The sequence below is a fragment of the Rhinolophus ferrumequinum genome, chromosome 21 (assembly GCF_004115265.2).
Source record: "Rhinolophus ferrumequinum isolate MPI-CBG mRhiFer1 chromosome 21, mRhiFer1_v1.p, whole genome shotgun sequence".
NCBI classification, from domain to species: domain Eukaryota; kingdom Metazoa; phylum Chordata; class Mammalia; order Chiroptera; family Rhinolophidae; genus Rhinolophus; species Rhinolophus ferrumequinum.
The window spans coordinates 15,832,861-15,858,756 of NC_046304.1; the positions used below are offsets into that span (position 1 = coordinate 15,832,861).

Sequence of the window (25,896 nt, forward strand, 5' to 3'; positions counted from 1 at the left end):
GTTGAGATTGATGAAAGGTTTCTGTTGATGTTGCCCATGCTTTGAAAAGCATGTTCGTCTCTTTGTGAGAGGAAGAGTGGCCATCTTTGGCCTTAATGTCCAGATGATTTTGAGATCTGTGGGAATCCGTATGGTTTACTTGAGAGACTTGTTCAAAGCCAATGTAAAGACGTAGTTTTGGCATCTCATGAATAACCTGATATCCAGAATTAAGCCAGAACTCTGGGGCTAGAGAATTTTTCAGCCTGGGAGAGTTGACTGAGAAAAGTCCTCCTTTGGCTCCTCACCAAGTTAGACAAGGGAGCAATCAGCTGCTGAGTCCCAGCCAACTGGAATGTATGTAAGGGTGTACTGTAATATAAATCGTCCCTCAGGATGCGGCTCCTACTCGGTGAAGAGCCTTCCAAATCAGAGAGAGCCCCATCCACTGGACCCTTGTTTAATCTGCAGCTGCTATAGGAAGGAGTAGAGTAGTGAGGTGATGTTTCTGTGGGAGCAGCTCACTTTGTGTAGTAACGTACTGCCTGTTGTGTGGGGTAAGAGACTGCACCGACCTTTTTGTTTTCCCCATGTTGCCTCTCACCAATTTCCTAGATTGGTTTTTGTGTCTGACCGTACCCTTGGGGGAGATGTATTCGTAATTCTATCATTCTGCAATCCCTCTCTACTCTTAAAGGTTCCACAGTTTTATCTGCCTACTTTCACTGTCTTGGATGTGATGTTTGGGCTCCGATAGAGAATATGAAATAGTTGTTTTCTTGGCTCATGATCTTCCCCCAGTCGGCAGACTGTTTGTTTGGCTCCAGGGGGAAACTCCGGGTTTTTCCCCCTCTTGGAAGCCTTTCATTTTACTCATAAATATTTAATATTGAAGTTACTGCTCAGTTTTATTTTCCCGAGTATTATTATATTGTCGCTCTAGACCAGAAGGAGCTTAAAATACTATCGAGACGCCTTCTGATGCTTGAGTATAAAATGTATTTACCACACATTTTTATTTTTAAGAGCTTCAGTAATTTTTCCAGTTGTCTTCCATCTATCCATTGATCCAAAAATTTATTGAGCATGTACCATAGGAATTACTAGGCATCTCTCCTGTTGTTCTTTCCATGTCATTCATGCCTAGAACCATCAGAGAGCTGTGTGGCCAGGTGACATGTTGGTCCCTAGTAATACTGCTTTCACTGGACTGTACTTTGGTGTTAGGACATCAGCCTATATTAAGACGAATAATAACAAAGAGTCTAGGGAATCATTGCTATTTGTATTACATGGTGTCTTCTTAGTGAAAACTCATGGGAGAAATTTCTACTTTTAGTATCAGAGATAGTCATGCTGTGTTTTGGTTTTAACTTCTTGCACATTTATGAATTTGTTATTTAAAATAATTCTCTTTTTAATTGTTACGGAGGTTAGAACTGAACTTGTAACTTCCTTTAATAAGTGTGAAGGGCTTCCTGGCATGCATTTTGTGTCGTGTCCTTACTACTAGTGACCTCTAATTTTCTTCTCTTTGACTCTTTCTTGTTTTTAATTTATTTTATCTTGTAGTACAGTATATAACTTTGTATGTTGCTTTAACTAAGTGGCTTCACAGTTTTATAGGGGCGTTTTCCTCTTTTCTCTTGCTTATTCAGTTGTAAAACTTCTTTCTCAGGTCAGCTAGTGATCTCTGAGGGGATCAAGCTTCTCCCATCCCCATTGGAGTCATTTCCATAAATATTTAGTGAATACCTTTATATGTTAATAATTATTCTAGGCACTGCATATAGAAAGCTAAATGATATTGGTTCTTCCCTCAAAGGTACAGCTAGCTCACAGTCTACTAGGAAAAATGGATAAGTAAATAAATACTTGCAACAAAGTGTTCCAAGTGTAATAATAGAAATAATGTACACTGTACAGAGGTAATACAGAGGAGAAAGACATTGACTCACGATGAACAGGGAAAGCTACCTAGAAAGGTGATCTGTCCTTAGTTTTGAAGGATGAAAGAAGTTCTTTAGGTAGAGGTGGGTAGCAGACTTTCTAGCAGAAGGAACAACACGTATTAAAAACATGGTGTGGTTAGAAACTGCGAGTGGTTGCTTCTGAGATTCCTAGCCAAGAGTCTGTCATTAGAAGATCTTAGGCCATGGTACAGATATCCACATTGATGGTGTCTAATCAATCAACTGAAACTACAGATGTACCACAGAGTAGATACTTCTGGGCTTTTGATTTGGCCCAAGCGTAGAAGTGGATCCTTCAGATGGTCCTTCTCTGCTTTATTTTATGCATTAGCAAAGGTTGAGTCATCCGAAAGTCATGCCTTCCATCATTCTGGGAAGCTTTCTGAGCCAAGCCCCAGCTTGGCTTAGGAATGAGTTATGCTTTGTGTTGTAACCATTGGCAATAAGTCCTGTTCTTGCCTTTCACATGCACAGTAGGACTGCAACTGCTGAAGCATATGGGAAAGAGGAGTTGGAATAACATCCTCTGTGGATTTGCATTTTTCTGGATTGTTTCTTTCTTGGGAAAGATGTAAAACCTTATTCTATCTAATGAGATTTTGAGCTGACTTGTGCTACAAATCTTCGACATGCCAGGTCCTAATTTGTAAAGCAAACTATGTGTAGTCACTTGACATTCTCTCTGAGGAATTTCTTTGGCAGATTTTCCTTTAGACTTCTGGACAGATCTGTAAAACAGTATGGCTTTTAAAGTTCTTTGAAGTGACATGTATCAAAAGGTTGAATAAGGCACTAACAGATGCCCTCTGTCCCTGAGAAGCTGTCCCTTTGTGGCTAATGCAGAATGGGAGTCAGATATTCTGGATTGTATTTCTGATTTTTTTTTTTTTAATTTCCTTGAACATATTTCTTAATCTCTTTCCTTGGTTCTACATCTATGAAATAGGAATACAGTCTACACCATCAACGGGTCTGGTATTTAACACCATGTAGCTTTCTGCACCTGGATGGAGCCCCAAACTTTTAGCACAGTCACTTTCATTTCTATCACCTCAGAGTTAGACTCTTGCTGCGGTATAGGACATGTGGGGCAAAGGGCATTGGCTGTGGAATAAAGGTTTTTTGTGGAACAGCAGAAAAGATGATGATAATTAACAAAATACCTTTACTATGGTATAATGTACATATAGAAAAGTGCACCTGTCAGAGCCATACGGGTTGATAAATTGTCACAAACTAAGCATACTGTGTAGCCAGCAGAGTGATTGGTTGTTTTGACTGGTGCCCCTTTCATTCTTCCTTTTTAACTCTATAAACTCAAATTTTTCTTACGCATTTAATAGTAACAATAACAGAGATAGAGCATAATAAATAAGTTAGGAAGAAGTAATGCTCATAATTTTCCTGCTTTTTGGTATGCCTAAGATTGATTTTCACTGTTGAGAGAAGATAAGGAGAATTGGATCGAAGATAAGAAATTTGAAGGTGTTTACTTTGTTTTTTGAACTAGGTATGTTGGGTCTGGGAACCAGCACAGAAAAGATATGACTGACAAAAAACTAGATGGAAGCAGACCTTGCCTCCAGTCACAGTGAAACTGAGTCTCTCACCAAAAGTGCTGTGGTTTTCAGCCTTAATGTTGAACTATCCAGCTGTTGAGGGAAAAGTGACATCATGGCCTGCCGGCTTCTGGCGATGCTTGCGTCCAGCTGGGATGTGGGATTCCACAAGCTCTGCATTGCCATGTTTACGGTCTTGTCTTTGGGGTCCAGGTAAATGCCAGGCTGTACCAGGTCACGGTGTCCAGTGTATTTTAACAGTTTTCTTCTCTTTCTGCTGCGAGCTGCCAGTGAGGTAGAGGTGCCTCTGTTGATAAAGAACAGATACAAAAGTTCACATCCAAACCTGAATAGCCATTTTTAACTTGAAACACTTTTCCTAGGAGTTGATGCGCCAGAATCCTTCCCTTATTTGGTGCCTTGCTTAAATCTGAAGCTTGTACGAGGTTGCCAGAGCTCTCTGTATGCTGATTATTTGCTTTTTGGTGCCCACAGCAGAGTGGTTTGTGAAACCTTTGTGACCACATCTTTCTTAAACTTAAGCTTTGTTCTCCTTTGGGTTCTTAGATTAGTTCTTACCCCTCCCTTTCCTGAGAGATTCAGGGGTTTTCCTGTATTGTAGTAGGTGAGGAGGCAGGAGGGTATGTTTGCAGATGTTGTTTTCTGAACTATGCACAGTCCCTTGGTGGTAGTGTTTGAACGCACATATATTCTTTGACTCTTGAAGAACTGTTTCCTTAATAATAGGCAGATTGTGGATTTACTGAGAAAAATGTTAGGGATTTTATTTTATTAGTTTTATTACTACTGTTTTACTGTTACGGAAAACAAGTGTTTGTTCACTTTTCTCACTTTTTTCTCTCTTCTGGCTGGCATTATCCTGGGATGCAAGTGTTAAGTGCCTCCACCGACTTGCATGATGGGATGTGGACTGGAAGTTTCTACTTCCCTTAATCTGCAAGACTTCTCAGTTGGTTTGGCCTAGTGGTCTCTCAGTGACTGATAGCTGGAACCATCGATGGGTTTTTGCTTGGGGTTGCTTTAGCTTTTGGCCTTTTATAAACATCGTCATGTCTTTCTTGGTTCTGCTAGAAAGGTTGCCTTTTTTAAAGGTAAAAGATGAAGAGCTCAGCCTCTGGTGCCAGGTTATCTGGGTTGACCTTGGGCAGGTCACTTAACCTCTCTGCTCAGCTTCCTGATCTGTAATATAGAAATGATAGTAGTACTTAAGCTCACAGGATTGTCGTGAGATGAAATGAGTTAATAGACATAATGTGCTTAGAATAGTGCTTTACCCATGAAAGTGCTGTGAAAGTTTGTACTGTTATTATTCAGGTGGTTGAATATGACGCTTGCTTTGTTCAGCAGAGAAAACTTGAGCTTTTAATGTCTGAATTGTGTCTTTGAGCAGCTTGGCGTACTGTTAACTTCTAACAGAGCCAGCTCTATAAATTCAGCCTGTCCTTAGTTGGGGGCTGCCCCCAAACTTCTGAAAAGTGCAACCCAATAGTTAAAATCAGGTGTTAGGCCACACTGCCCACATTGTGTAGATTATATATCTGAGCAGAAGAGTATAATACTGGATTGATTTTTCCAGTCCTTTGTATTTCAGAGTGTCTTTTGCTCCTACCGTATGGCAAGTCAGAAATTGTGAAAGTATTGATACTGTAATCTTGGGAGCCAACTCTCTCACATCCATCCATCTCATCATCCACTCATCCATCACCTATTGATAACTCCTATGTCCTCGGATATTAAAAAGAATCATTCTCACTAAAGAACATCACAGTCGAGAGCTGTGCTGACCAGTATGGTAGTTACTAGCTATATGTGGCTATTTAAATTAATTAAAATGAAAAAATTCAAAAATTCAATTCCTCAGTCACACTAACCACCTTTCAAATACTCATTACCCACATGTGGCAAGTGACTATACTGTATTGGTCAGTGAAGATAAAGAACATTTCCATGATCATGGAAAATTTCTATGGGCAGAGCTGGTCTAAAGACAAACATGTATGTATATAATTAAGATGTACTGTGGTGCCCACCATTACAGGAGTGTATGAAATATTTTCTGAGCCTTGAGGATAAAGTATGAGGTTCAGCCTGGAAGTAGAGGGTTAGGAGAGGTTTAAGCAAGGAAAGTAGGACTTGACTGGCCATAGAAGGGAGTGCATGAGAAGGCATCAGATGGCGATTGGGCAGTGGAAAGAACGTGGTGCATTTAGGGCACCACAAATAACTTTCTGTTGTCGAAAGGTAGGCTGTATCAGCAAGGAGGCAGAGGAACAGCCGAAGACCAGGCTAGAAAGGCGACTTGTTCAAGTATTTGTTGGTTGCATTCTATGGGCCGTCCGTGGTGAACAAAGTCCTTGCTCTCAAGGTGTGTGTGTGCGTGCACGTGCACACAATAGTGTAAAAATTGCTGATAAGTGCTATTAAAAACAGGGTAAACTAGAGCAGTGGTTCTCAGACTTTGTTGCACAGTGAAATCACTGGTAGCTTTTAAAAATCCTGATGCCCAGGTCTCACCCCCATGCCAAGCAAATCAGAATGTTTAGGGATGGAAGCCAGGCATATGTATTTTTAAAAGATCTGCAGGCAAATCCAAGGTGCTGTAAATTTGAGGATCACTGGGCTGGAGAGTAAATACACAGGCCCCCAAGTGGGAGCACGCGTGGCACATTTACGGAACAGGAGGCCTCAGGAGTGGGCACGATTATTATATGGGCCTTGTGCAGGCCGTTGTAAAGGGTTTGGCTTTATTCTGACGTTAACTATGGTGTCGTCCTGTCCATTCTCTTGGGCTGGAATGGAGCAGATGGAACTGCTGTTACTCAAGAGCCGAATCCTTAAGTCCTGATAGAACTCTGTTTTCCTTTGAGTACCTTTGTCTGGGTTTTGCTAAATTACCCTCCCAAAAGAGATAGACTTAAATTCTTATAATCAGTGATAAGTATGTTATTTTCCTACAGCATTAATATCAGTACTGTACTATTTTTCTTGTTCTTGTGTTTCTTGGATCATATATTTAATCACTATAAAATCTATATATTTGACTAGGTTTCAACAGTCACTGAATATGTACTAAGTACCAAACACCATGCTAGGCCATTTAAAAATATTATTGAAAGAAAATAAGACATCCAAATTACTTCTAAAAATGAAATCAGTGTTTCATTTAGTTTGAGTCTTTTTCTAAAGCCTCATACTTGGTTCTGAACCACTGCTGGTCTCTGTAAATTGAGTTACTTAGAACTGGAGCCACTGGTAGGTAGGAACAGGGGTCATAATTGTCTGAGTGTGGAATGATCATTTCCTTTAACTTCCTTTTCTTCTCTGTCTCCATTGTCATTGGATGATTGCAGCAGCTTCTGGGCTGGTCTCCTGGCCTCCACACATTTGACCCCGTCAACCCCCCCCCAAAAAAAAAAAACCTAAAATTTCTAATTAGTAGCTGGAATGTCCTTTTAAAAATGGATGTTTGCTCACGTCACTTCCTGGCTTTGATTAAGGTCAAACTCTTTAACAAGGACCTCCACAACTTGGTCCAGCGTATTTCTCCAGCCTGCCTCTGTCAGAATCACTCACTTAGCCATGCCAGTCTCTCATATACCACTTGAGATGGTCACACACACTGTTCCCTTTGTTTATGACACACAAGTATGACTCCCTAACCCTCCAAAACCAATTGATTAATTTACCCTACCTTCAGGTTTCAACTCAAGGGTCTCTTCCTCTGGAGATCTCTGATGCTCTTGTGGGAATACCAGCATCCTGTACGTCCCCAGTCACGGTCCTTTATAATTGTGTCACCCATGGAGCAGGGATTAGCTCTGCCTGGTTCATAGTTCGTTCACAGTGTCGTGTACATAGAAGGAAGTGAGGAAGTTTTTGTTGGATGCATAAATGAATGGGTGGAAAGTGTGAAAAGGACCTCACCGTCCTCACACTCTGTTGACCCATTCATTTGTAAGGTAGGTTTGAGCTTGTGTGTGTGCCTTTGAAGAACTATTTTCTGGTTGCCCACCTGCTAGCCGAGTGGGAGGGTCCGCCATTTCCTCTTGTCTCTCACTTGGTGCAGTCCAGACCCAGGGTATGGCAGCTCCTCTGCTTGTTAGGTGGATAGGCTGAGAGTTCCCAGGCACTGAGAAAGATGAGTCAGAGAGAAGAGTCATTCAGAAAGCAACACAGTCAGAGCAGCGTGCTGCCCTTTGGGTGAACTTTCTCTCTCTCTCTGTATACCTGGAGATACTAAGCCGGTGACACTGTTGAGTTGGTTGCTGTAGGTTGTCAGACCACAGCACAGGGATTCGTTAACCTTAAACTGGCACTTTCCCTAGATTAGGGATGTTTGGGGAGATGTCTAGGGGCCCTCAGGCCTAAGTGAAATCTTTTTGGGCTGGTTGTGTTCTTTTTCTACCTGGTCACTTAGCCCCATCGTGGCTTCCAAGGTAAAAACCTGGAGCACCATGTTTATATTTCTCTGTAGCCGTTGGGGCATTTGAGTTCAAAAGCTTTGAGAGCAGCAGTTTTGGCATTTGATGGGTGTGTGTGTGTGTGTGTGTGTGTGTGTTTGTGTTTGTGTGTGTGTGTGCGTGTGTGCGTCCGCGCACCACATAGAATAAGATGGTGCTTGCTCAGAAGCTGGAAAGAAGGGTTAGCTTTAGTTAGAATTATACGTTTGTGGGCTTTTAGAATTGGAAGGAATAATGTAGATTGGTGATTCTCTTGAGGTGGTAGGAGGTAGGTAGGTAGGTAGGTACCAGAATATCCAGGGAGGTGGGGGTTCTATTAAACCACACTCCTATTCACCACCCCTCGTCACTGCTCAGCCCTTGAGAATCATTGGTGTTTCCATCCTGTGTGGGTGGTGGCCCTCAAGTGTTGTGCAGGTACAAACATTTTTGAGACACCAGTGTTATAGATGACCTAGCCCAGAGATCAGACTTTTTCAGTAAAGAGCCAGATAGTAAATATTTTAGTCTTTTGAGCCATCCACTCTCCACTGTAGCTAATTAGCTCTGCCTTTGTAGGGAAAAAATAACTACCGACAATACCGGGGTGCCAAAAAAATGTATACATGTGACCTGTATTTATCTTTTGTTGTCAGTATATATTGAGTATTACAATTTTAATAGTTTATTCCTTTCTTAAAATGTGAATACATTTTTTTGGCACCCTCTGTATTTAATCAAACAAGTGTGGCTGTGTTTCAGTAGGACTTTATTCATGGTCACTGAAATTTAAATTTCACGTGTCATGAAATAGTCTTGATTTTTTTTTTAACCATTAAAAAATATAAAATCCATTCTTAGCTCATGGGCCATACAAAAAACCAGTTGCAGGCTAGATTTGACTGTTGGGCCACACTTTGCTAACCCATGATCCAGCCCAGTGGTTCCCAAATTGGCTGTCTTTCAGAATTACCTGGGGACTTAAAAAAAAAATGTTGAGAAGTCCCCTTCCGCCCTCCCTGAGGATTCTGATTCTGAAGGCTAGAGATTCTGTATTTTTAACAGAAGCTCTTGTGATGCACACATACTCAGAGTTATAGCATCACGGATACTGATCTCACTCAACCTTCTCATTTTATAGTTGAATAAACAGCTTTAGAAAGATATGTGACTTGCTGATAGTTATATAGCAAATAAATGGCATAACCAAAATTTGAACCCAGGTCTTTGACTAAGGTTAGTGGTCTTTGTTTGTACCATTCCCTTCTCTCTCCCCCCAATAAACCAATGAGCAATAAATACAGAACAGTCACAAAATTGTGGTTCTTTCCTTTCTGTATACCTACCGTGTTTCCCTGAAAATAAGACCTAACGGAAAATAAGCTCTAGCATGATTTTTCACGATGACATCCCCTGAACATAAGCCCTAATGCGTCTTTTGGAGCAAAAATTACTATAAGACCCGGTCTTATTTTCGGGGAAACACGGTAGTGCCAGTTTCCCTCCTGAGAGCCTGCTGGGTTCTCTAAGCGCTGCTGCCCCTCTGCTTGCTGGCTGGGTTTTCTGGAGCTGACTGCTGATTTGACATTTAGCCCAATTTCCCTCCGGTCTGCTGGCTTTAAGTAGGAGAGATAATGAAATAATAGCCAGTAAATTGCTTTAATGTAAGACTTTGTTGAGGCAGCACTAAGCTGCAGTGTGAGGGTGAGAGCGGTTGTTTCAAGGGGTGCATTAGTTGGAAGTGGTGGTTTTAAGAGGCATGTTTTACACTTGAATTCACATGGCTCAGGTCCAGCGGTCTAAGTAGGACATCGCCACATGGAACTTGTGCTTAATTAGAGCTAATTGAGCTGTCATCCTGCCCAGAACAATTCAGAGGTGGAGAAACTAAAGGTGAGGAGTAATCACCATTCCTGCTCCACCTCGGCCTCAGTATGGTTCTTTATGTCCTAGAAAGAGGAATGCTAAAAGTCTTCATGAAAAAAGTTTACCTCTGTTACGTGATTATTGCATTACTGACTTACTGATAGGGTCCCACATTTTGTGTGCCAGCCCCCCCCCTTCCTCACTTTCTTTATCACCTCCTTAGATCTCACCTCTCACAAAGTCTCCAGGGCTGAGGGACACTGCCCCCTGCACCTTCGTAGCCCTCAAGCCTTCTCTTAGGTTTTGGAGCATAAATGAAAAGTTGGCAAGTTGGTATGTTATTTATCTTTTGTTGGACTACAAGTTCCTTGGCATTGGGGACCCTGTCTTGCTGGTTTGCTCTTGACTGTGCCTGGTGCGGGGATGGAGGTAGGCAGTGTGCCCTCTGTGCTCAGATTCTCCTCCACCCTGTGATCGCAGTGTTTTAGGGAGACGATAAGTGGCCTTTGCGTGCTCTGAAAGTCACGGACATTTGCTAGCAGGTGCCATTGAAATTTGGTCTCCACCTATGTTGTCTCACATCTAAGAGGATAGAGCCCCCTTTTTCAAACACACCAAGTATTTTTTTTTAATATGTGGTATATAAAAGTACCAGATGGACCAATTAAAGAATGATAATTTATGCTCCCTAAAACACTTTAAAAATGCACATTGGAATTTCTTTTAATACTGAGTACTCTTACTATCTTTAAAATGATTCACTTTTTAGAAATCCAGTTTTCCACACAACTGTTTAGAAGCAACTATTTAGGAATTGAAATTGGGCATATTTTAGAATCTTCTCGTCTTGTGTTGTATTTCTGCCTCTAAGGAGCTTCTTTCTCCTTCCTTGCTCCACAGTTCACAAAGCACTTAGGCAGTTCTGAGTGATAATTACCAGGGCTTGTATAAAACTTTTACTCCTCAAAATGCTTTAATTTGTATTATTTATTTTGTCCTTTTCAGGTCTGAGTTAGGTAATGGCAGTGACAGTCAAGGAACAACCCAAACCATCTTACTCATAATCCCATAGTTAATGGCAGGACGAGGTTTAGCCATCCAGCTATTGCCATTAGTGTCCCTTTGGGTCATTGCTTTCAGATGGTATAAAAAGCTCAGGAGTCCATTGTGACTTGGGTTTGGACTTGAAATAAGGAGCCAGGAACCCTCTAATAATTCTGACACTGTCTCTCAGGTATATACCCAAGAAGCATTTTTAGTTTCTGGTGAACAATACATAAATGTGCAAGAAAGATCTGGAGGCGTATAGTCTCCTCATTCCAGGAGCGGATAGTCTCCTCATTCCAGGAGCAACGTCTCTACCTCTCTACCGGGACGGAGACCATTTGAGTATATTGTTAAAAAACAAAAAGTTGCAAAAATGAAAGTCATTCCAGAGGCTTTCTGTGTTGCAGAGGGAGGAAGCTCAAACAAAGACTTTCCTCACCATGGATTTTGTGTCAATTAGGTTTTCCCAAAGTTCTGCCTCAGTACTGGCAGGACTTCATATTGTTACACGTGGTGTTGCTTAGACCCATATTGATCAACGTGTAACAAACCTACTTCCTCAGTATAACAGCCTTACCTCTCTAGAATGCATCTACATTTTTGGCTCCTTCCCTCCTTGAAGTGTTGGTGACCGTAGAGAGAAACTATAGTTGACCCTTGAATAACGAGGGTGTTAGGGGCACCGCCCCCTGCACAGTCGAAAATCCACGTCACCTTTGACTCCCCCAAAATGTAACTACTAATAGCCCGCTGTTGACTGGAAGCCTTACCGATAATATAAACAATCGATTAATACATACTTTGTATATTAATGTATTATACTTATATACTGTATTTTTGCAATAAAGCAAGCTAGAGAAAAGAAATTTTACTAATAAAATCATAAGGATGAGAAAATACATTTATAGAATTTATTTAAAAAATCTGTATAAGTGGACCCATGTAGTTCAAATCCATGTTGTTCAAGGGTCAACTACGTATGTGTTTAGGGTGACACTTTCAGACTAAAAGTAAAGCAGTGGTTCTCATTAACCAAGGTCAGAGAGAAAGTGTATATAGTTTGAAAAAGTTCCTAAAGATTCCCTTCACTCTCACAAGTAGAAATACAACGCATTGAAATTCACTTTCTACTACATACAGTAAAATATAATAATGGCAAGTGCATATTCAGGTAATTAAGTGGGCTTCATCTGCTATCCTAAGGAAAGGATCTTTGGGAAGCATAGATGGAACCACAATATTCAGAAACTTGTTAGTGCTCCCACTTTACTGCAGGAGGCATGGTGGGTCACACAGTACAGTTTCCTACCTAATGGGTAAAGAAAACTTAGAAGTAAAACTGAGATGTTTTTCAGTTGCTCTTATTCCATCAGCCCTTCAGGAATAAAGCTCACTAGTTCTCTTCCTGAGATAGATGCCTCACAAGAGAAGAACTTTTTGGAATCAGAAGACCTGGGTTCAAGTTTTAACTCTGGCATTTACTGATTTAAGTTGCTTAAGTTTCTGAGCTGCCTTAGGGTTTGGGGGATGATAATTGGCTTAAATGAGATGGGTTAGTGTTCTGTTCCTACCCGAGTATCCTGTATATATAAATATAACCAGCTATAAAGGATTTCTCCTCGTAATGGATGCGTTAACCAGTTTATGATGGACAGCTGTGGGAAAAGGGATAATCGAGTTAAAATAGGAATAGAGAGAATATATATATTTTACCTTTTTAGTTTGAAATAATTCCTTACCTTTAGAAAAGTTGTAAGAATAATACAAAGAACTCACATATAGCCTTCACCTAGATTCTCCAGGTGTTAACATTTTACTATCTGCTTTATCATTCATTAGGAGAGAATGTTCAGCTAACAGTTAAGTGTTTACAACATGTCAAGCATGCTTTTACTTGCCTTATCTCATGTACCAACCCATTAACATATGGGTACTGTCATCTCCATGTATAGAAAGAAAAACTTAGGGAGGTTAGGTCAGTTGTCTGAGGTCCCACAGCAGGTAAGTGACAGTGGTTTGACAAGAAAGTTCATGTTTTTCACCACCTTCCTCTACTAGCACCCTGTTTCCCTGAAAATAAGACCTAGCCGGACAGTCAGCTCTAATGCGTCTTTTGTAGCAAAAATTGATATAAGACCCGGTATCACATCACATCATATCATATCATATCATATCATATCATATCATAGACCCGGTCTTATAGTACGGTCTTATAGTAAAATAAGACCGGGTCTTATATTAGTTTTTGCTCCAAAAGATACTTTAGAGCTGATTGTCCAGGTAGATCTTATTTTCGGGGAAACGCAGTAGAGCTAGACTTGCGTTCTAGCCCAGGTTTTGCCACTAACAGTGGTCTAACCATTGGCAATTTATTTTGCAGCAGTTCCTCATCTTTCCCTTCTGTTCATGGCACCCAGTGTCCCTGGCCCTGACTCACCTCACTGTAGAGACAGGTTAACTTCAGTGAAGTATCCTGAGCTTTTTAACTACATAATTTAATGTGTGATGTAGTATTGCTGATTAAATATAATTTGTTTAAGCGAAAGTAAAGGCCGAAGCTTGTATGCAGAGTTTGCTGTTGAAGTCATTGTTAGGATGAGCATACGCTGTTTTGCCACACCCAGCTTCCATGTGAAATAGATGGAATGGCCATAATTTGATTGGTGTTCTGTTTTGCAAGAGGATAAACCAGAAAAGTTTTTTCTGTTGCTCAAAGTATCCAGGGGTGCTGGACTGTTTCTTGCCCTACCTACCCACTTCAGATCAAGATTCTTGACTGGCTATAGGGCTCTGAGCATATTGCTTCTAGGAGACCAGGGAAGAGGACAACAAGGTTTTTGGCCTTTTATTATCTCCACTTTTTTCCTTTGGAGTTTAATTTTTTCCCCACCCTTGTTTTGCTCAGAAGAATCTCCCCTCAGTTTTAATAGAATTAAGTTTTCTAGAACATTGAACTGAGATTATAAATTTGTTAGCTCATGGGCCAGATATGGCTGGCAAATTTGTGTTTTTGACTTGCCTAATGTTTAAATATTTTTCATTAGTAGCCAACATTTAAAAGCCAGAGGATTTCACATAAAAACCCAGCTTTCAGCTTTTTTTTAAAAGAAAAAAAAAAGGAAAGAAATGATAATACTGGGTCCACAAAGAACAGAACTGGAGTGGACCAGTCACAGATTGCTATTGTCCCCAGCAGCCAGCCTGTTTCAAACCTGGCCCCTTATGGACACTTGAATTTGAGCTTGAACTTGAACTTCAGTCTTAAAAGATGGAGAAGTATAATTTGATGAGTGGTGGGTCACCTTACCCTTTTCTACCAAAGAAGAGTCCTGCTTTCTTAGGTAGATAGAAAAATAGCTCATAACTAATATTAGGGACGTACCCAGAGTGAGTATCACCCCTGTCCTCGTCAGTGTTTCATTTCCATCATTATGGGGCCAGAGTGGCTCCCAGATCTCAGAGAACTGCAGGCATCTTCCTTTCTACTCAACTTAGTTGGAATTCAATGCTTCATTCCCGGCACACAGGCACCGCTGCCAGCAGAGGGTGCTGTTCGTTCACTGAGCCTGCCGTCATTTTGGCTCAGCTGAGCAGCAGCTGTTGGGCATGTGCCCTGGGTCTGTGTGAAAGTTTGGGCATGTCCATTTGGTTCCCATCCCTAGTGCCCACCCCTTAGACCCTGGCCAGGTTATTGTGTCACTAGGGACTCTGTTCAGTAACAGGAAACTGGGGAAAGTTTAATTGTTTTCTCCTCTCTTTTTCCCATGCAGCTGAACAAAAGGTTCATCCTCAGTTTTCTCCATGCCCATGGGAAGCTGTTTACCCGGATTGGGTAAGTGTGCAGGATGTTTATTTTATTTTCCTACATTACAAGTCATTTTGGAATTTAATATTGTTAGCAACTAGACTGTGTTTGTAACTGAGGGCACAGGGTGTGAATTCTGAGAGGCCTCCACCTTCTCTTCCCTTCACTCAGTCTCCTGCTGTGCTCATCAAGTTTGGGGAATGTGACTCTCCATCCCTCTGTGTCTTCTTTCTCTACCTTTACTAAAGCCCCTTTTTAAACCCAGTCTTTTCTTACCCCCCACTCCTAATCCCTCTGGGTTTCTCTTTCCTCTGCCTTCCCCTCCACCCCTAGTGAGCTCCTCAGAGAAGTCATGCTCAGTTCCTGGGCGCACTGTCAGGGGTCCTCCTTGGGGAGAACACTGCCCACTTATTTTCCCTTAAAGAGAAGAATTACGTTTTCTTCCCTCCAACATTTTCTCTTCCTCATGACCCATACCCCTTCCTTCTGTGCTCAGGTTCTTGCATTATATTGCCAATCTCAGTAAATGCTAAGACTTCTCCATGGTTTCACCATCGATGGTGGATTTACATAAATCTCAGGGAAGGTGATGTGGCAGAAAACAAAACAAAACCGTTACTTCACCCATTCAATCCCTGGAAAGAGATCAACTTTTGAGTGTTCCTTTGTTGGATCAGTGTTTTTCCTCACTGCATAAAACTACTGATCCTCAAGCCTGACGAATGCCCGCACACCAGAGCAGATGTGTGCTGAGTGCTTCTTCCGTCTGGGAGAGGACTCGGTGGCAGTGCTCGCAGACAGGCCTCCTGCTGCATTTTCATGTTTCCTGAGTTGGAGTTTTATTGTGAGCTACCCTTTGAGGTGATTTGTTTTGTGTTGTAGGTCCCCCAGTTGTTAGTGTTCCCCTTTCACTTTCTGTCATAACCTTGTAAGTTTCTCTGTAATGCTCTAGAAAGTTGCCTTAGTGGGAAACGCTTTGTCCTGCTTGAAGAAACACTGTGCCATGGATGATGAACTAGAAAGTGTGCCTGTTACATATTCATTTGTCGTCAGTGTGGGCAAGAGTGACAGTGACGGTCATCACAAGGGTAGTCTTGATTTTTAAATAACTTGGGAAACTTCGAGTAGTGCCAATAGACGCATCTCTATTAGTAGAAATAAGTGTGAAGTCATTCACTTAGGAAAAGTGAATGAGGTGCATCAGTAGCTCCCCTCTTACCACCTTCCTACCTCCGTGTGAGCTCTACTCTGGCAGCTGTCTTTGCCTAACACTGTTGTATCCCTAGAACCTGGCATGTAGTAGGTGCTCAGTAAGTATTTGTATGAATGGGTGAATCATTATGGAAATGGATAGACTGTGACAGACTGGAGAGAAGGATCTACGGTAGTATTTTAGTAGGTTATAGTGAACTCAGGCCCATCTTTAGTCATGTAAAGCTGCAGTTACAAGGTGGGCAAGATACCAATATCATTTTATAAAATAACACATCATAGCAAGAAATACTGTTGAGCCACACTTGAAATAGCTACTGTGGTTCTTTTATCTCTTCATCATCTTTCTTAATTCCTGTTTTTAAAATCTTTCTTTCCATTCTTAGCTTTCCACTCAATTTTTGTCTCCTTTTTTCCTTTTCCTAAGTGTGTTCTTTAAATTTTCATGTGCCATGTTGCTCTGAGTCAGGATTTCTCAACCTCTGTACTGTTGATGTTTTTCTGTGTTGTAGGGAGCTGTCCTGTACATTGTAGGATGTTTAACAGCATCCCAGGCTTCTACCCACTACATACATGCCAGTGGCATCCCTTCCCCTCTCCCCTAGTCATGACAATTAAAAATGTCTCCAGACATTGTCAAGTGTCCCCTGGGGGTAAAATTGTTCCTGGTTGAGAACCACCAGGAACTAGGTATTTGTTAGTTCTGTTAGAGACGAAAGAATTTCTAAATCTTGGTCCAGAATGTAGGAATATGTAGGATATATAATATTTTTTATCAAGTTAAGCATTAGTTAGAACCTTATTTTTTCCCCCTTTTAAAATTCTCACATTCAGATACATGTATTTTGGAGAAGGTTTGGGAAAGAACCACAATAATGATTAAAAAGCTAGAACATGATTTCTGAGAGGAAAAATTAATCTTAAGAAAATTGAGGTAAAAGAGCATTTATTTAAAGACAGCTGTGGGTTCCTCTAACAGTGTTTAAATATAAAAGAGTCATAACCAGATACTTCTGATTTCTGTGGGATGACAGCAAGAGAAAATAGGCTTATGTTGCAGCTGGAGAAATTTGGGTTAGGTGTAAAAAAATTCACAGAGGGAAGATGTTCAGGAATTTTCTTCTCTGGAAGCTTGTGAAAAAGAATAGATTATCTCTTTGTAAGAGGTGGTTTGCTGTGGTCCAGATTATTTTTCAGTATCTCTTCCATTTGTACATATGATATGTTCTGTTGGCAAAAAGATAAGGCCAGTCTACTTCCACCTTCATAAAAAACGAGTTGTGGTGTCCACATGAGGAAAGTGTATGTACGTTCTGGGCACTCCGGCCGCTCCATGAGTGTTCCTCTTATGCTCTCCTGGAGGTAAAAGAGAATTGAGCCCCATATTTATTTTGGAAGGCAGAAACAGCAATAACTTTTCTATTGGAGAAAAAAGAAGTATAGAAGCTGTAAGACTAGAAAAGCAATGAGCCCAAACCACACACAACAACATGGACTGTTGCCTAATTACCAAGAAGATGTGAAATGTGGGAGGCGTTGAAAATGAATTAAGAGTGAGGAGATTGTAATGGGGAGCAGCTGAAGACACATCCACTGTCCCGCCTGCCTTTTGAGAAAAGCCCCAACATTGCTCTCCCAGTTTTCGTCTTGTCTGTGCTGAGTGTTCCAGATTGCCTCAGTATATTCTTGAATGCCTACTGTGGGCAGCACAAGTCTCCATACCCTCAGCATCCAGTGAAAAAGAGGCTCGGAATGTTCAGTGGAATCACGTGCCAAAAAGAATTTGTTTTTCAACGTTAACTAGTTACAAGACCTCAAGAGTAAACAAGTCAAAGCCTCTATGGGCTTTGGTTTCCTTATCAGTAGTTTAAATAGATGGTATCCAAGGTCCATTCCAGTCCTGATGTTCTGTATGTAGCACATATGATTTTTTTCCTCTCTCATTTCTACCTTTGTCACACAGATTAGTTGTTTTTTGGGTTTTTTTGTTTGTTTTTTTGCTACTGGCTTGCTTCTGTCTTGTTCAGTTTTTAAAAATTTACCAATTGGAGAAGACTTCTTCTCGGAGGACTCTTCTCGGAGGAGAATGTTGCCTAGCTCAGCTGTGTTGCTCAGCATCTGAGAGGTTGCGTTTTGCGTCGTTAGTCACTGAGTCCCTCCCAGGTTTGGGTCTCAGTGTTGTCTGAAAGATTGGTTTCTTGAAACTGCCATTCAAATGAGACAAGGTGTCTCTAGAGATCACTTCAGAAAGTAGTCACTTCAGTCAGTGAAACGCATATCCTGAGAATGATTGTATCTTCTGCAGTTTTAAAGGATAGGGACAGAATCCTCTCAGGAAGAGGAGTCAGTCAGGGATGCCGAATGGCTCCTGACAGACACTGCCTTTCCTGGTGAGAGGCAGGCAGATCAGACCTGCGCTCGGACTCCACCGAGAGAGGTTGGGAAGCCGGCAGCCTGTCGACTTTTGATTTGTGACAAATAGAATAATTTTGTTTCCCATTTTTACCTCGGTTAAAGTTATTAGTTTAGTTTTTACTTGCTTGCCTAGTCATGCTATTTGAACAGCTTCAAGGTCTCTTGGAAGTCAAAGACTGATATATTTATTTTGGACTGAATTGTTAAAAATACAATGTTTGTGTCTTGACTTACTTTTAAAATTATGTTTTACATAAAAGCCAGAAGTATTCATTATAGGGGAAATCTCTTTATTATATACAGTCCTCATTGTAAAATATTTAGAAAACCCAGCAAAAAGAAGAAATAAAAAATTACCCATATTCTCACTATCCAGAGGTAACTAACTGTCTGATTAACTGTTAACAGATAACTGTTAACACTTGATGTATAATTTTATCTTTTTTTCTGTATATCACCACACACACACATTTATTTTTGACAAATATATAAAGGGATCACATTAAACTACTTAAAAACTGTTTTCATTTAATGTATGTTAAACTTTACCCACATGATTAAAAAATCTAATACAACTTTCAAAAAATAGAATTCAGTTGTATAGATGGGCCATCTTAATCACCTGCTATTAGTGGGCATTTTCAGCTGCTTCCACTTTTTTGCTGTTATAAATTACCGTCCTTTTATGCTTTCTCTCCTCCTCCTCTTCTGTTGCTACTGGTACTGCTGCTTCTTGGCTAAAACTTTTATAATTATTACATAAGTAATATACAAAGTCTCCTTATTAAAAATGTAACATTACTGCTAATGCTAAAGTTTCTTTCCACTCTCCCCCAACCCCTGTTCTTCCAAACCTTTTTACTTGCATGTATCCATAAAAAACATAATTTTATTTTGTGGGTTTTTTCTAAACATAAATTGTATACTGTCATCACAGTTTTAATATAATTTTTGTTTTTAATATGGGGTGAAGCAAAGAGAAAGACATAAAACTACTTAGAGGTAATTTGAGGCCAAAATCAGACAGCATCTTAGTTACAAAATTGGGAACCAGAAACCCCATTACTGAGCTCTGAGGAAGAGTCTTTTATCTGTGCTGTGCGTTCCTCAATTATCGCCTGACAAGGCTGATTTTGTCTGAGTGGATCCATCTTCCCTCATATCTCAGAATTTAAGTTATTCTAACTTATATCCTTACACATTTGGTTTTTTCTTTTGTTTTAATCATATCGAACTAGTTCAAAGGTGGAGGATTTTTTTTTTTCAACTTAAAAAAAAAAGACGGTGGACATTTGGCCTCGTTTGAGACCTCAGTCTGACCTAGGAAGTGTTAATGGATCTATTTCAATTCCCATCCCAGGGAAGAGGCTTCCTCAGACACAGTTTTGAAGCAAGACTGTCCCACATGACATTCTGTCATGTCGTTCTGTGCTGGCTCTCTACCGCCTTTCAACGCGGAGACACATGGCTCTGAAACTTGCCCAGTATGGCCGCTTTTCAAGCAGAGTGAACTCTGCTATTCTCGTAATAAGAATTGCTAACCCCCCTCCCCACCTCCGACCAGAAAGAGTGCTGCACAGTATCAGGATTTAAAATGAAACCTTTGTTACAGCCCATAGGGAAAATGGATCCAGTCCAGCCCCAAACATATCACTCTGCCATTCTAAACCTACTAAGAGTTTTAATGGGACTGAAACTTTTTAGAGCGAGAAAAAAAATAAGAGGGTTTTTCGGGTGTGTGTGTGTGTATGTATATATATATTTTTTTGGCATGTGGGGGGGCACTTGAAAGTATGTGAAGGGGGAAGCAAATGCATGGCATGTTTTGTGCCAATGAAAATGAGGGCAGCTCTTCAGAAAATGGAACTGGAATATAAACTGTAACTGACCCATAGCTGTGGCATGACTTCTGGGTACCAGAAGGTCCATAATAGGAGTTGACATCCAAGGGCAAGGAATGATTGCCAGGATACTAGAAAGCTCTGGAGTTTTCTAACCGGGGGAGGGTACTACTCAGTGGGGAAAGGGCCATAGTTTGGGTGAAGCCAGAAACACCTTTCTCAGGACTTGAAACTGTTTTGTCTCTTTTGAGAAGGATTCCCTTTCCTGTGGCATTTCAGAAGCTATTTATTAATCCAGCTTGAAGTTCTTCCTCAGCCCACCTCCAGGCACCACAAGCAGTTTGTTTGGGGGGTGGGGTTGAAGATGGAGAAAAGATACTTCGCTGACCACGAATTGTTCAGCATGGCCCTAAGGCCCAGTGTGCCTGGTTTCTCTCTCTAGCACCAAGTTTGAATTTGCTTTTTATTTCTGAGGACTTTAGCTGTGGTTTGTTCCTATTGCCAAAGGAACTGCAGACATGCACCACTGTTTGGGATCCAGTGGCCACATTTGGCAAGCAGGGGTTTGAATGACCTCTCTTTAGGAGCCCTAGGTCACTGGCTGGATTTCTACCTCCCTACATTACAGGCTCTTCCTGTATTGGGAGTGGCAGTTGGCCAGGGCATTATATTTCCACTGGCCTGAAAACATACAGACCCTGATGAGCAGTCTTGTGTGAGAGAGGGAAGAACAGCGACACAGGAAAGGCTGAAACTGATCACTGGGGCCCTAGATCGAGGCATTCTTCGAGGGGAAATTTGGGATCCTTGGGTGGAGCACTTAGTGTGATAGTACCTAAGGAGACAGCCGCAGAACTACTTCTGGTTGCCCGAAGTAAAGCCTCGAGTAAAGAATCTTTAGATTAATCAACCTTTTTTAGAATACAGTGCTCATACCAGAGTGTTTGGGGAACATGTAGGTCTTAGAGTTTAAAAGAAATTTGTTTGCTGTTTTAAAAAACCGATTGTTTCAGCATGAATCCAGTTATTGCCAGGGGTTAGGAAATAGCATACCAAAGCATAATAACTCATAGCGATTTATCCAAAATTGAGTTGTTTCCATCTCTGAACCCTGCACACTTCTTTCTCTTAAATTTGTTCACAACCTTGGGATACCAGGAAGGTTTGTGAAAGTAGCAAAGAAACGTCCTAGACCGTAGTTGTCTGCTTGCCAAGAGAGACAGGTGTGTGTGTGTGTGTGTGTGTGTGTGTGTGTGTGTACACACCCAGTATTCTTGGGGATGTGCCTCACTGATGAGCTGGCTCTATTTGTAGGATGGAGACATTCCCTGCAGTGGCCGAGAAAGTCCTCAAGGAGTTCCAGGTGCTGCTGCAGCACAGTCCGTCTCCTGTCGGAAGTACCCGCATGCTGCAGCTTATGACCATCAACATGTTTGCTGTGCACAACTCCCAGCTGAAAGGTAAGGCATGTCCGGTTTCTTTATCTAGACAGATAAAGATTAATCTAGCTTCTTTCCTATGCTACCATACAACTACACCCCTCCCAACTCTCTCTCTCTCTCTCTCTCTCTCTCTCTCTCTCTCTCCTCCCCTCCCCCCACCCAGCATTGCCTCTCAGATCTTTAATTTACTCTCTGAAATCTGTATGACTCTCTAGTGCTTGGGTGGGATGGAAGGAGGGAATCATGGGTATAGAACTTAATTTGCAAACCCAGCGATGCTGTTGCACATCTGGCCGTGCTAAAGGCAGCAGCGAGGCCTCTTGGAGTCTGCAGCCTCAGAGCCTCTCCCAGGGGAGAGGCATTGCTGAAATGTTTCATTGCAGAGACCATACGCTTGGCAGGGATTGGGAATAGCTGTTTCTGGACTCATGTACCCTGTTTGTTCAATATGGAAAAGTCTAGTTTTCCCTGTGGGATATCCCTTGTGGGAGCCTGCCAGGGAGTAAGAACAGAGAATTGATGAGCTTTGGTGACTCAAATCTGGAAGCACAAAAATCACCAGGCCCAGAGTTTGGCTAACATACTGGTGTGCGTTCTGAAATACTTTTCTGAACACGGGGGTTTTTCGATGGAAAGGGGGGCAGGGGAGTGCTGATTGGAAGGATTTTTAAATGTTCTGATGACCAGGTCACAGTCAAAGGAGCCCTTCCCTTCCCTTTACCCCATGTAGGTAAGGATGATGTGGTTTTACTTGATGGAAACATATAGTATAGGGGTGACATTATTTTGTATGTTTGTTTGCAAGAGAGATTTGGTCCATGGTGCCAAAGAATCGTTTCCTGGCATTGACAGAGAGTAAAGTTTGGTCTCAGGGCTGAAAGGTTGTTATGTGAAATGCCAAGAAGTGGGAATTGCCCCATGGAGACTGTTATATAACAGCCTGGCGTTTCTGGATAGAGTGTCACTAGTTCTCTTGTTGCATCTTTCCTTGGTGCTTTCTCTCACTGTGGAGTTTGTGTTTGTATTTGGGAGTTTATGCATCAGCTTGCTGGAGGGAGGTGGGGGGTAGGGATTACCCCCCGTGAGTAAGTATGCCACAGTTTCCCTTGGAACTTGGCTCTTCCTGGGATTCTGCAGGGTGCTCTGCTGGTCTGCCTGGGTTTTCAGTCTCATCTGAATCATAGAGGATTTCCTGCTCTCAGGCTGCCTGCCTGCTACCCCATTTAGAATTCCCAGCAGAAGGCAAGATGCAGAGGCTTAGGTGCCATTTTGAACTTGGCTAATTATTCCTGAGAACAGCTCTGAGGAAGCGTGCAGTCCTGAGGGGCAGTGGTGGTTTCCAGGAAGGAGGAAATAAAGTTTGTAAAGTGCTGTCCTGGTGAGACTGTGGAATGTAAAGGGGTGGGAGGTTGATTTCTTCTTCATTACTCTGGCGATTATGCTACCAAGTGGGAAGCTCACTGGACTCAAGAAATGGGGCCTCCCGAGGTGCCCTCCTGTTGCTTTTCTTGCCTCCCTCTAACCACAACCACAGAGTTCAGTGAGCTGCCTGTCACCGAGCTACAGTCTCTGCCAAGGTATTGTTCCAGCGTCAAGTGACTTGTGGTCTTGGGAGGTGTGACTGTAAAGGACCTGCCGCTCTTGCCTGTGAAGCATCTGTTGTCAGCAGCGTCTGCTCCATGAAAAGGAATACCTTGGCCTTTTCATAGGCCACCAGTGGCCTTTTCCTGCAGCAGTTGTTCGGTAAAGGTTAAGAAAATACGAGTGAAAGGAAGGTGAGATGGTGAGAACAGAGAAAGAAGGGAATAGGTGGTTCCCCCACTTGAGGCCAAGGTACCTTTTCTGGGACTCCTCTCCACGGTTGGTGATGATGAGGACCCATAGCCAGGAAGGACATGTCAAAGCCTGGGCTTGACACCCTGCTATTCATTTCTGGCCTCGTCCCGGTGCTCATCTGAGGCAACTGAGGCCCAGCAGAGTCTGAGCTGAGGTGGTCAGAAGCTCCAAGGGTGTTTCAGGGAAAAGCATACTGGGCCACAGGATGTAACACTCAGCTAGGACAGAGAGCTCTGTGGACATGCTGCCAAGTACCCGGTGTGCAGCTGAGGCGGCCGTCCAGACCCCACTGTGTGGGCTGCCATTGGGAGAGGGGTGAGCAGAGCACTCAGCGGGCTGGTTGGTGGGAAGATGCACTTTTCCATTTCCCAGCACATGAGTCATCTTCTCTGGGCCCCTGTGCTGTGCTTGCACGGACAGTGGCAAGAAGGGGGTGTTGTGGCTGAGGAGCAGCATCTGGGCCGGGGGTGGAGAAGGAAGGGGGTTGGGGAGAGGGTAAAGATTTAAATCCTTCACTAATCAGCAGCAGTTTGAATCACAGTTTTATGAGTAAGGAAGTGATAAATCAGGCCTGAGTGTTGAGCCCCCAAGTCCCGTCAGCCGGTGCCCTTCTAAAGGCTTCTCTCCAGGCCACTCTGCTTGCTGTCAGAGTCGCCACCCAGCCGCGGGCCCGGGCTGTCTGAAACCAGGAAGCAAGGGCCTGCTGCTGCCCGGCCTCCCAGGTGCTTGGGGTCTGTGGAGATTTGGCAGTCACTGCAAGTTACAGAACATCTGGGCCATCATTTTTCTTTCCATTCCTTCTTGGACATGTCCTTCTGGGTGGGTGTTTGCACATGTCAGTTTCTGGACTCTGTGGAGAAGGAACGTTCCAGCCTGAAGCAGAGGTGATCTGTGGCCCCTAAGGCATCGGATCCTCTTAGTCTGTGCCTGGGCCTTCCCTGTGGACGTGGACCTAAGGAGTATGATTGGGAGAGCAGCAGGGCTGTTCTCACTAAAAATAAAAAGTGATGCCTCTAGTTCAGTTTTTGTGTATATTCAGTGCTACCCTTGTATAACTGTCCTCTTTTCAAAATACCCATAGTCCAGGGACGGAAATGATACCGACACTTCAGTGTGATTGTTTTTCAAATGTGCTTTCCTTGTGGTCAGGGGAGACAGAGAACTTTTTAAAAGCTTTGGACACCTCCCAAGACAAAATGGAGGAAAAAAACTTAGATGGGAGTGAGAGAAAGGCATCTTTCCCCTTTTCCTGGTTTATAATTTTTCCCAGAGCTCAGGGAGGCAGAGGTTGTGAGGTCAGATTTGCCCCCCTGCCCACAGGGGAAAATAAGTTGAGTTATGCCACATCGTTTAACCAACTAAATTTTCCAGTCTCAGCAGTGATCTTAAAACTCATGGGTTCGGGGCTTTTGGTGGGGAGACCTTTATCTCCTCCTCTCATGGGCCCTATACAAGAATCCTACATCAGTGGGAATACAGAGCGTCTGGAATCCTAATATTCTATGCTGAAGTTGTTGGGGACAGATAAATTTGAGGGGTGTTTGGGGGCCTTACCATTGTGCCTGGAATTTATTAGGCACTCAGTAATTATTTATTGAATGCATGGATGAAGAAGGCAAGCCAGCTCTCATTGAATAGTGTATTCCTTACCTGGCCTGTGTCCAGAATTGTCCTTTGGTGAGTGATGGGTTGTGGTGATAGTTGGTTCCCAGAGTGATGTCACAATTGGTAATCTCTATGGCATTCCTGAGCCTAAAGGGAGAAATGGGGCCTTCTCCACGTGCCTCAGCATTTAACACTTCAGTAGCCATCTGATTGGCTGACGTGATGCTGGAGGGTGAACTGCTGATCTAAACCACAAGAACTCCAAGAATTTTAATTTTTTAAAAATTCTGTAATTTAAGGAAATAAAACTCTAGTTTCTTGAAGAGGAATAATTGAAGCAACATTTGTGGTAGGGCATCACTAAAACCCCATTGCATCCCCCATCTGTGCCCAATTTGCTCCAATCTGGCCTTTTTTCCCTTCCTTTTTCTCTTCCCCTCTTGCTCTCTCTCTTTTTAAAAAATATGTTTTATAATTCCTGGAATCAAAACCATCTCAGGCACACACTGTTTTATTTTACTGTATTATTGGATTATACTTCCTATAAATCATTGGATGTTATTCATTGGCCACCACTGGAATAACTTCCCTTTTCTATGCCCTGGCCCCCTCTTTTTCCTCCTCTACCAGTGCACAGGCAGAGTAGGCCTCCATTTCAGCCTTGCAGAAAAACGCTGGTGGCAGCAAGAGGGCACCCAAGAGACACTTCTTGTGTGTGCAGTTGGTGCTTCCTGCCCTTTGGGAACATTTAGGGGCTCAGATTGAGGCAGAGCTAACCTGGCATTCCTTTCATTATCATCTATGCTTGCTTTTATGGATTGTTAGTAATGCTGAGCTGCAGGAGGTGGAGGGAGTG

General features: G+C 42.3%; 1 protein-coding gene across 4 annotated transcripts in view; it reads left to right on the forward strand.

Annotated features, from left to right (window-relative positions):
• The window catches only part of SMG6 (SMG6 nonsense mediated mRNA decay factor), a 186,969-nt gene that overhangs the window by 26,343 nt on the left and 134,730 nt on the right, over positions 1-25,896 (forward strand). For all 4 annotated transcript variants that reach the window (XM_033090204.1, XM_033090207.1, XM_033090205.1 and 1 more), the window contains exons 9-10: positions 14,655-14,716; positions 21,472-21,617. In XM_033090204.1, the coding sequence (XP_032946095.1) occupies positions 14,655-14,716; positions 21,472-21,617 (208 nt within the window). The remainder of the gene's footprint in view (positions 1-14,654; positions 14,717-21,471; positions 21,618-25,896) is intronic.